We start from the raw sequence: 12,066 nt of genomic DNA, 5'->3' as shown, positions 1-12,066 counted from the left end.
GAAAATAGTAAAGAAAGTCTGTCATTTTTTACTAAAGATCCATTTTGCTTAGGAGAAATATGAGGCCTATTGTAAGAGGCCTGTACAAGGCCTGAGACTTGAACTAAAGTAACAGTCAGGCCCTGCTCATATAAAGAAAAGTTAGCAAAAGTGAGACTGTGAAGAGAAGTCAGGCCCTGATATAAAACATGCCTGCTTGCAAGTTCACAGAACCTGGCAAGAACAGGGCTGGTATTGCAAAAACATACACATTCCTAAGAAGTGTGAAGCACAGGACACTCACACAAACACATTGCAGAAGTTTGGTACCCCAAAGATAACAGGGACATATTGACCTCTCCTAAAGATAAGGTCAGGATGACAGCGTGATTTTTTGATTGAACCAACATGTAAAAGGCAAAGTGTGATAACTACATAGCTCAGAGGGGCAAGACATGACACAAACAGATAGTTAAGGGTTAATGTCTCTTTTACCTTTAAAGGGTTACAAGCAGTGAACCTGGAACACCTGACCAGAAGAGCAATCAGAAGACAAGATACTTTCAAATCTCGGTGGAGGGAAGTCTTTGTTTTGTGTTGTTTGTTTGTCCGTTGTTCTTTCTGGGTTCTGAGAGTGACCAGATGTACCTACAGGCTCTCTAATTTTCTGTTCAAGTAGTAAGTACAAGTAGAAAGGTGGTTTAGTCTTTTTGATTGTTTTCTTTATTTGCAAATGTGTATTTTGCTGTAAGGATTTTAATTTGTATTTGTACTGGGGGGAAGGCTTCTCTCTAGTGTCTATAAGCTGAAAGACCCTGTAACATTTACCATCTTGATTACAGAGACAACTTTTACTTTTTTCTTTTTTTTATTAAAAGCTTTTCTTTTTTTAAGACCTGATTGATTTTTTCCCCTTGTTGAGGCTCAAGGGAATTGAGTCTGTAGTCACCAGGAAATTGGTGGGAGAAAGGGAGAGAGAAGGGAGGGGGGAAGGTGGAATTCCTCTGTTTTAGATTCACGGAACTTGAATCTGTATTACCTCTTGGGAAGGGGAAAAGAGGAGGGGGGAAGGTGCATTCTTCTCTGTTTTAAGATTCAACGAGTTTGAATCACAATGATCTTCCAGGGTAACCCAGGGAGGGGAAGCCTGGGAGAGGCAACGGTGGGGGAAAGGGTTTACTTTCCTTGTGTAAGACGCAGGGGCTCTGGGTCTTGGGGCCCTCTGGGAAGGTTTTGAGGAGACCAGAGTTTACCAGGCACTGCAAGTTCTGGTTGGTGGCAGCACAACAAGACCTAAGCTGGTAATTAAGCTTAGGGGGATTCATGCTGGTACCTCATCTTTTGGACACTAAGGTTCAGAGTGGGGGTTATACCATGACAAGACATAACTTGTTTCTATCAATGTATAATAGGAGAGTGACAGAGCGCATGTCTCTGTCCAGCCGAGTGGTGAAAGAAAGGTCCTGCCATTCACTGAGCTCAGTCCATTGTAACGGTCATACATGTCTTAGTATCCCCGCAGCGTCTGCCAGGTGCTATTACCATGCTTCCTTGACAATAAACCTGGCTAAGTGCCTTTCCTGCGGAACCAAATCTGTGTTCTTTTGGCCAGATTGATCAAAGTCTGCTGTATAGTGCAGCACACTAAGCGAACACACATGCAGCCAACAACTGACTACAGACACAATGGGTTTCCATAAGTATGATGACACAATAACTATGGATGGCATTTATGGCCCTAATATAAGAGCTTATCTGCTTCTCTTTAAGCATATGAGTGGTCCAGAGAAGTCCAGGAGATGACTCATGCACTGAATCAAGCATCTTCTTAAGTGCTTGGATGTAATGGGGTCTATACAAGTTAAAAGATTTTCCCCTTTATCACTGCCACCCCTGAAAAAACTCTGTCTGATCTGAAACTCAGGATGGGTTTTATTTCCTACATAGGATTATCCTGTAAAGCAGATTTGGCTCTAATGAACATCTCAACAGCTGCACTATCTTAAGGCTTTGCATACAGTAACACCGATGTAGCTCCATTGAATCCCTAACTGTTATGCAACAGAGCCAAACCAGTGGAGCTTTGCTGGGTTTATCTATTGATTTCGAAAGTGTTGTGTGGATTTACACCAGTTGGAAATCTGGCCTGTTGACTTTGCGGGAATGAAGCAGATTGACATAAACTTAATATCTGTCCTACTGACTTCACAGGACTAACGGAGAAGTAAGACAATACTCAGTGTTATCAGAAGTTGGTCTATTCACTGTATTAGTGAAGATGTTGGAGGCCTTTACTATGGAGAATCAGCTCTGATCATTCTATGTGGACTAAGGATCATTGATAGTAGAAGTCTAAGGGAGACATCCAGGCCCCATTGAAACCAAAGTCAAACTTCCCGCTGAATCCCATGAATGGGACCAGAACTTTCTCCTGAGAATTTATTTACTTAACATGGCTGATGAATATAGAATCTATCTCTACTGGTAGCACTACGTTCAGAAAGAAATACCTTGGTGATAACAATGTTTTCTTCTGGAAAATTCAGATCTTAACATCAACAGGAATTTTGTCAACTTAATCTAGAAACTTGATTTGTGGTGATTGAGATAACTGCCATTTTCCTTCTCTTTAGAGGTCTTGTTTGAGAGTGAACTCTTGCGCAGATTCACAAGGGATGGATGATCTCCCTACAGAAGGCTACTATATATGAAGAATAATTATCTTTAGTAAGTTATAACTCACTCGGAGCCTGTATTGAAACTCCAGCTTTGTTCAGTGTATTGGAAGATAGAATGAGAGGTAAGAATATTCCTCTTGCTTGCTTCCTCAAAATCCTAAATGGAATTTTCTGACTCTTTTAGGCTGGTATTTCAAATTTTCTGAGACAGTCAGACATCAACACCCAGTGAAATCTGATGAGAATTGAGTGATTAATTCCTTTTTACTCTTTTCAAAATTGAGCTGAATTTCATTCATGTGGTTTGTTGTATTTTTTTTCGATTGGCTAAATATGCTTTGAAGGAATACTCATTTCCACCACTGTTTTTATTAATCTTAGACCATATTTTGATCTGAATTTGACCAATACAAATCTAATGTAAATTCACATACATCAGTGGAGTTCCTGTAGCTGAGTCTAAAGTCAATGGAGATATAATGTTGTAACATTAATAGAAACAGTGGAAGATTCCCCACCTATTGTCTGTGCCCTGAAAAATTTGCAATCACATTGGAAATGTGATGCAAAGGGTGAAAATTTCTTTAAAAAGTATTTTAATATGAAATAAGATACATTAGTTTAATAGGATCTCATGATAAGTTTGATTTATTTACCCTGATGGTCTTCTCATTTTCATATTTTCTACAATTCAATAAATCTCTTAACTTCAAAGGAGATACTCCTGATTTCCTACAGTAGGAGCAAGAGGAAAATCATCAGAAGCCATAAAATAGTAATAAGATTAGAGAAGTCTGGAGACAGTAAAGAGAGACCTAATTGTAATACAATATAGAGTACTTGTCAAACCATGTGAATGATACTCCTAATAATGAGGCAACTTATTGCCATGTGGCTTGTCACAAAAGTCAAATTTTGGATGTACGATTCCCCTCTCATTTACGCTAGTTGTATAACAGAGAAATCCAGTGAGTGGGGAATCATCCATACTCACTGCAATGGAGCTCTTTCTGATTTACACAAGGGCCCCTTAAAGGTGATTCTAGTCCATTTTTAGTGCACCTTGATTCTACAGAAATAAACATATTATTATGTTTTGTATTAGATATGTAGTATAAGTCACACACACTAACAGCATCCTATATTGCAACAGATTGATTTTGATAAATTCATTTAGAAAGTAGAATCTTAGTTAATAAGATTACTGGTTTTTGAATGATTTTAAGATTATATTGTGAACTCCTAACTCATACCATTGATATAAACATTCCCAATGACTTTGCACACCTCTGTCTGAGAATATCAATAGTGTTATTTTTCCCTTCTTGAATGAAATATCAGGAGAATGTAGATTTAGTAACTGAGACAGATTATTGTGCTAACATATTTTAATATAGCTAAATTTGTTCGTGTTGTGTGAAATGTCTAGAGTAAAACAAGTAAAAAAAAAATGTCTCTCTCTCAGTCATTCTAGATGCTTCAGACAACATATTGCCAAAATTTCTGATACAACACCAGAGAGCAATTTTAATCTTTGTTCCTACAGAAGGTACATTCAAGCAATGGATCCCAGTAACCACACCAGAGTGACCGAGTTCATCATGCTGGGCCTCTTTGACCATCCTCACCCCCAGGGCTTGTTTTATGTGCTATTCCTATACATTTATATAGTTTCATCATGGGCAATTCCCTGATTATTGTGGCTATTGTCCTCCACCCACCTCTCCACACCCCCATGTACTTCCTCATTGCCAATTTGGCCATAGTCGACATTCTGTGCACTTCCTCAGTTCTGCCCAAAATGCTGGAAAACCTGATGCAAGAGATGAAAAACATCTCCTTTGATGGCTGCATGACCCAGCTCTTTTTCTTCACTTTCACAGCTGGGACAGAGCTTATGCTCCTCACTATCGTGTCATATGACCGGTATGTAGCCATCTGCCACCCCTTGTGCTATGTCAACTTGATGAACTGGAGAATTAGTATCAGTTTAGCAGCTGGTGTCTGGGGTGTGGGTTTTTTCAATTCATTGGTGAACACATTGCTCGTGCTGCGCTTAGATTTTTGTGGACCCAACCTCATCCAGCACTTTTTTTGTGAATTCCCAAACACACTGGCACTTTCCTGCAGCTCCACCTACCTCAACGAAATTATGGTCTACATGGCAGACATTTGCCTGGTCAAGGGGAACTTCCTGCTGACCCTCATGTCCTACAGCTTCATCATTATCACCATCCTGAAAATCAGGGACTCCAAAGGGAAGCAGAAAGCCTTCTCCACCTGTTCCTCCCACCTGCTTGTGGTCACCTTGTACTACTCCTCTATATTTTACACCTACATCCGGCCAACCACCAGTAACACTCTGGATAACAACAGGATGGCAACCATAATGTATACGCTAGTGACTCCCACTCTGAACCCTCTCATCTACAGTTTGCGCAATAAGGAGGTCAAAGTGGCTGTCCTGAAAATATTTTCTTTCACCACAAAATAGGATCATAAAAAAAGGACCATAACAGGGTTCAAAAAAGAACTAGATAAATTCATGGAGGATAAGTCCATCAATGACTATTAGCCAGGATGGGCAGGAACAGGGCCGGCTTTAGGAAGTGCAGGGCCCAATTCGAACATTTTCAGTGGGGCCCTGGCAGGGATGACTTAAAAAAAAAAGTGAAAAAAAAAGACCTTCATTTCTGTCATGTATTATTTACTTTCCATAACTATATGAATAATAAAATTATATATTATATACATTGCATCATATACGCTGTTGATTTGCTATTAATGACTGCCATTTCACATGTGTGGGTCCCTGCCATTCCTTGGGGGTGTGCACATGTGTTGGTCCCAGCTGCCTCCTGCCCTCCTCATTGAAGAGGTGTGCAGAGTTACTGCCCTGCAAACTGCAGGGCAGCAGTGGACATGAGGCTGGCTGGAGGCAGGGCAGGGGCTGACTGGAGGTAGGGTCTGACTGCAGGCAGGGCAAGGGGTGTGGGGCTGGTTGGAGACAGGGGGTGAGGGGTGGGCTAGCTTCAGGCAGGGCCGCAGGGGGGTTCAGCAGGGGTTTGCAGGGCTGAAGACAGAGGAGTGTGGGACTGGCTGGCTTCAGGCAATGGGGTGCAGCAGGGGTTGACTGGAGACAGGGCAGGGGGTGGGGGCTGGGCAGGGGGTGCAGGGCTGGTGTAGGCAGCAGTGTGTGTGGGGCTGGCTGGCTTTGGGCAGGGCTGCAGGGGTGTGTGGCAGGGGTTGGCTGGAGACAGGACAGGGTGGTTGGCAGGGGCTGGCTGTGGGCACGGGGTGCAGAGCTGGCTGCAGGCGGGGGGGCTGGACTGGTGTGGGCAGGTCAGGGGGTGCAGCAGAGGCAGCTGGAACCCCAGACCTTTAAGTAGCCCCCAAACCCCTTCTACCCCACCCCGAACCTTTTAAATAACCGCAGGAGCGCTGGGGAATGCATGGGGGAGGCGGGGCTCCAGTGGCTATTTAAAGGACCGGGGTGGCAGAGGCAGCTGGAGCCCCAGGCCCTTTAAATAGCCCCCGGAGCCCCTCACTACCCCAGGGCTCTGGGGGCTATTTAAAGGGCCCAGAGCTCCAGCCGGGGTCGCGGGGCTTGCCACGCTGTGGCTGGAGCTCCAGACAGGAGAGCAAGGCTTGCCGCGCTCCAGCTGGAGCTGCCAGGATTGCCACACTCCGGCCGGAGCGCGGCAAGCCCCGCAGCCTCGCTCTCCCGGCTGGAGCTCCAGCCAGAATGCAGCAAGCCCCGCCGCCCCGGCTGGAGCTCTAGCTGGGAGAGCGGGGCCACGCCGCGCTCCCGCCGGTGCTTCGCTCAAAGGAGTGGGACCATGGAAGACCCAGGAGCAGACCGCAGCCAGGGACCGGGGTAAGTGAAAAAAAAAATTAAAAAGGTGCCTAAGGCGCGGGACCCTCTTAGGCGCGGGGCCCGATTCCCCAGAATCGGCCGAATCGGCCTAAAGCCGGCCCTGGGCAGGAATGGTGTCCCTAGCCTCTGTTTGCCAGAAGCTGGGAATGGGTGACAGGGGATGGATCACTTGATGATTACCTGTTCTGTTCATTCCCTCTCGGGCACCTGGCACTGGCTACTGTTGGAAGACAGGATATTGGGCTAGATGGAACCTTTGGTGTGACCCATTATGGCTGTTCTTATGTTCTAAAATAGGAATTTTTCACAGAGTTAACCTTATTCTTACCTCCATTGCTCCTTCTAAGCCAGGTCCACAGTTGGTGTAAATTGGGACAGATCTAAGGACGTCAATAGAAATAAATTTACATTATGTTGCATTAAATTCAATGGAACTACTACATTTTACAGTTGCAGGAATGCATCACATTGACACTGCTGATTTACATATCTGGGGATCAGGTCCCATTGACAGCAGTTGTGACATGTTGAGTTATGCTAGCTGGACTATGATACATTGGGTCAGAATTTTAAAGATATTTAGGTACCTAGTCGGATTTTTTAAAGCACATATGCATCTAAAACTCATTGGTTTCAAAGGATGTTAAATGTCCTGATGCTTTTGAAAATCACACTAGATGCTTCAATATACACAGAAAAATGGCCCATTGTTCAACAAGTTAGTTTGTATGCAATATCACTGAATCAGAATATTCTGTTCTATTCCTCAGCGAGTAAGTAGGATAGCAAAATAAAACTGACTTTCTCTCTCTTCTCTAATTTCTTGTGAGACATAAAAACCCATAATTTTTTCAAACATATATCTGTTGAGATCTACAGGTTTCCTGGCCATATGTCATAGATTCAGGTAAGAGATTTTAATAAAATATTTTTTATCGAATTCATTTTTATCTAACTGTAAAGATTCACTTTCAAAATGAGAAATTTGATTTTTTTTCCCCCAAAAGACCTGTTCTGTTGACAAGGCAGTGTCTCAATCCCAGTAATAAATAAGATATTAATGAAAACATTATTCACTCTTACAATAATATACAATTCAATGAGGTCAAAGGTTTCATGTTCCGTTATTGCTGTTTACTCCTATGATAATCACCATCATTACATATCTTTTTAACCTTCTATAGAATTGTGAGAAAAATGAAACATACAATCAAAAACCATTCAGGTATATTTAAAATAGTGTGTTAAATAAGGATTTGATCGCCACAATATCCCTTACTCCCTTTCCTTTTAGCTGTATAGAATCTTTCACATGGAAATCTTCTGCTTATGGAAGGGAGTTAAATGGTATTAAAGATGTTCTTAGCTGTCCTTTTTTGGGGAGAAAAGAGAAAACATTAAGTTTGATGCTCTTGAGCTGTTTTTGTTCTTTGTAGTCCTATCCTAAAACAGGGGCAAAACCCATCAAAGGAGAGAGAAAAGGTCAGCAAAGATAGAGAATGTAGCTTCTGTTTCTTTTGCTGACTCACACTTGCAACCACATGCTAGAGCAGTGGTTCTTAACCTTTACTGCATTCTGCACCTCTTTGGTTCTCAAAATATGTTCTCACACCCCTTATCAAAAATCAAAATATGTTCTCAGAGCTCTTATCAAAAATCGATGAAGGAGGTCAGTTCTTTAAATCTAGTTATATTTTTTGTTTGTGTATTACAGTAATTGTTAAAAATGTATAATGTTAATAAATACGTAGGCTTGATGAAACAAAGTAGTTGTACTTATGTGCCTGTGCTTAATTTGTGTTTTCAGTGACTTACCTTCTAAAAAATCTGGCATGTCTCGCACCCCCAGAAAGGGCATCTTGCACCCCCAAAGGGTGTGGGAACCCAAGGTTAAGAACAACTGTGCTAGAGAATCAATGGGAACGGATATCTGAATACTCTAGGGGCTTGGAAAATCTCCACCTGTATAAATGAGATTAGACAAACACAGATCTGCATGAATTGCTCTTTGTAGTGAGAAAGTTTGTCTCTTTCAGAAACAGAAGCTGGTCCAATAAAAGTTATTAACTCACGCGCCTTGTCTCTCAATTATAAACACTGGCAGAGACTTGACTGGGAGTTTGACAGAACAGGAACTGAGTAAGAATATCAGGTTTTATTCCACTGACCTCAGCATGAATATTTCCCAAGTAACAATAAACACTAAGGTTGGGGCTTTTGAAGGAGGCTAAGGGAGTTAGGAACTCTGCTCCTCATTACCAATTGGTTTTAAGCACCTAATTCCCTTCCTTAGAGTCATTTGAAAATCCTAACCTAAGTAAGCACTCCATAAATAATCAATAATAAAAGTAAATGTTGAGTAAGAACTGAGTAAACACCCAGTAAGAACTGAACAAATCATAAGAGTATGTAGTAGATGAGTAAACATGGAGATAGAGCTGAATAAAAACAGAGCAAGGTGAATAAACAGAGTAAACACCGAATGACCACTGAGGAAGGACAGAGTAGCCACTGAATAAGGTCCACTGGATATAGATGAATAAGTAGCATGCTTCCTGGGCAACTGAAAATATGGATAATAAAAAATAGAGTTTTGCGTGTCTATGTTTCCTGGTTTTTAATTATTTTTTCCACACTCTCCCATGTCTCTACTTAAGTTCTGCTAAGCTGTTTTTCTCAATTATTGTTTTGGCAGTAAGGAAAGCAGACTGTGGAGACGAGAAAGAAAAACCACACCTCCCACACTGAATTCATCTTCTTGTGTAACCAACACACCTCCTAGGTGTGGTACTTTGTCCACTCTAGTGGCACTGAGCCACTTAAGGATTAATGAGTCTTCTACAGTCTCAGCTAAGTGCTATGTGCCTTTTAGGTCATGCAGTAGAGGCTCATGCGTTTCGCTCCAGAGGTCCCAGAAGAGACCCCATTTGTGAAGTCCACAGAACCCAGTTGTTGGTGGACAGGATCGAATCTGGGACATCTGGAGCTAAATGCATGAGCCTCTACTGCTAAAAGCCACATGGTGTTTAGCTAAATCAGTAGCAAATTTATTAATCTCTAAGGGTATGTCTACACTACGGGATTAATCTGATTTTACAGAATTTGATTTTGGGCAACTGATTGTATAAAGTCGAGTGCACGTGGCCACGCTAAGCACATTAATTCGGCGGTGTGCATCCATATACTGAGGCTAGCGTCAACTTCCAGAGTGTTGCACTGTGGGTAGCTATCCGATAGCTATCCCATCGCTCCCGCTTCTCCCCCGCCCATTGGAATTCTGGGTTGAGATCCCAATGCCTGATCTGGCAAAAAACATTGTCGCAGGTGGTTCTGGGTACAGCCTCACCCCTTCCTCCATGGAAGCAGACAACCATTTTGCGCCTTTATTCCTGGGTGAACTGTGCAGATGCCATACCACAGTAAGCATGGAGCCCGCTCAGCTCAAGACAGCAGTCATGAACATTGTAAAGACTTGGCACATTCTCGTGCAGTCTATGCTGAACCAGGACCTGAAAAGCCAGGCGAGGAGGAGGCAGTTATGGCAGCATGGCAACAAGAGTGATGAGGGCATAGACACAGAATTCTTTCAGAATTCTCCCTGGCACTTTGGAGATCATGCTGTTAATGAGGCAGGTTCTAGCCGTGGAATGCCGATTAGGGGCCCGGGAAACAAGCACAGAGTGGTAGGACTGCATAGTGTTGCAGGTGTGGGATGATTCCCAGTAGCTGTGAAACCTTCACATGCGGAAGAGCACTTTCATGGAACTTTGTGACTTGCTTTCCCCTGCCCTGAAGCACCAGAATACCAAGATGAGAGCAGCCTTCACAGTTGAGAAGCTAGTGGCGATAGTACTGTGTAAGCTTGCAACACCAGACAGCTACCGGTCAGTCAGGAATCGATTTGGAGTGGCCAAATCTACTGTGGGCGCTGCTGTGATACAAGTAGCTAAAGCAATCACTAAGCTGCTGCTACGAAAGGTAGTTACTCTGGGAAATGTGCAGGTCATAGTGGATGGCTTTGCTGCAATGGGATTCCCTAACTGTGGTGGGGTGATAGATGGAACCCATATCCCTATCTTGGCACTGACACCAGGGCAACCAGTACATAAACCACAAGGGGTACTTTTCAATGGTGCTGTAAGCACCAGTGGATCACAAGGGACGTTTCACCAACATCAACGTGGGATGGCTGGGAAGGGTTCATGACACTTGTGTCTTCAAGAACACTAATCTGTTTAAATGGCTGCAGCAAGGGATTTACTTCCCAGACCAGAAAATAACTATTGGGGATGTTGAAATGCCTATAGTTATCCTTGGGGACTCAGCTTACCCTTTAATGCCATGGCTCATGAAGTCATACACAGGAAGCCTGGACAGTAGTCAGGAGATGTTCAACTATAGGCTGAGCAAGTGCAGAATGGTGGTAGAATGTGCATTTGGATATTTAAAGGGAAGCTGGTGCACGTTACTGACTCTCTCAGATCTCGGCTAAACCAATGTCCCCATTGTTATTGCTGCTTGCTGTGTGCTCCACAGTCTCTGTGAAAGTAAAGGGGAGACGTTTATGGCGGGGTGGGAGGCTGAGGCAAATCACCTGGCCAATGATTACACACAGCCAGACACCAGGGCGATTAGAAGAGCACAATAGGAAGTGCTGCACAGCAGAGAAGCTTTGAAAACCAGTTTCATGACTGGCCAGGCTACAGTGTGAAAGTTCTGTTTCTTTCTCCATGATGAAAACCCACCCCCTTGATTGACTCATCCCCCGAAAAGCAACCCACCCTCCCTCTTCAATCACAGCTTGCTTTCTAAGGACATAAAGTCACTATCATTTAAAAATCATGTATTCTTTATTAACTGATTATAAAAAGAGGGAGAGAACTGACAAGGTAGCCCGGGTGGAGGTTTGAGAGGAGGATAGGAGGGAAGGAAAAGGCCACTTCAGAAGTTCAATATACTGATAGTCTTTTGGTTGGACTGTCCACTGGGATGGAGTGGGCGAGTGCACGGAGCCTCCTTCCCCCTCGCGTTCTTACACATCTGAGTGAGGAGACTATGGAACTTGGGGAGGTGACAGGGTGGTTATACAGAGGCTGCAGCAGCACTCTGTGATCCTGCTGCTGTTCCTGAAGCTCCATCTGACACCGGAGCATGTCAGTTTGATCATGCAGCAACCCCAGCGTTGTATCATGCCTCCTCTGATCTTCCTGCCAACACCTCTGATCTTTCTGCCACCACCTCTCATCTCGAGCGTCCTCCTTTCTTCACGTTTGTCCCTCTTGTCCTCACTTTGGTTACTTCTGTCCTCACGTTCACCAGCATCTTTCCTGTATTTGATACTGTGTCCTTCCACTCATTCAAATGAGCTCTTTCATTGCAGGTTGATTCCAGGATTTCCGAGAACATTTCGTCTTGCTTCCTTTTCTTTCGCCGCCTTATCTGAGACAGCCTTTGGGATGGAGGAGGGAGGCTTGAAAAATTTGCAGCTGCAGGAGGGAGGGAAAAAAAGGGAGAGAAGTATTTAAAAAGATA

General features: G+C 43.4%; 1 protein-coding gene across 1 annotated transcript; it reads left to right on the top strand.

Annotated features, from left to right (window-relative positions):
* Positions 1–4,219: 4,219 nt before the first annotated feature.
* Positions 4,220–5,151, top strand: LOC115638270 (olfactory receptor 13G1-like). Its single transcript, XM_030539854.1, is given in 2 exon segments — positions 4,220–4,322; positions 4,325–5,151. Coding segments are annotated over 2 exon segments (930 nt in total).
* The last annotated feature ends 6,915 nt before the right edge of the window (positions 5,152–12,066 follow it).

This window comes from Gopherus evgoodei, chromosome 21 (assembly GCF_007399415.2).
Source record: "Gopherus evgoodei ecotype Sinaloan lineage chromosome 21, rGopEvg1_v1.p, whole genome shotgun sequence".
NCBI classification, from domain to species: Eukaryota; Metazoa; Chordata; order Testudines; family Testudinidae; genus Gopherus; species Gopherus evgoodei.
This window is presented reverse-complemented; position numbering and strand designations above follow the sequence as displayed.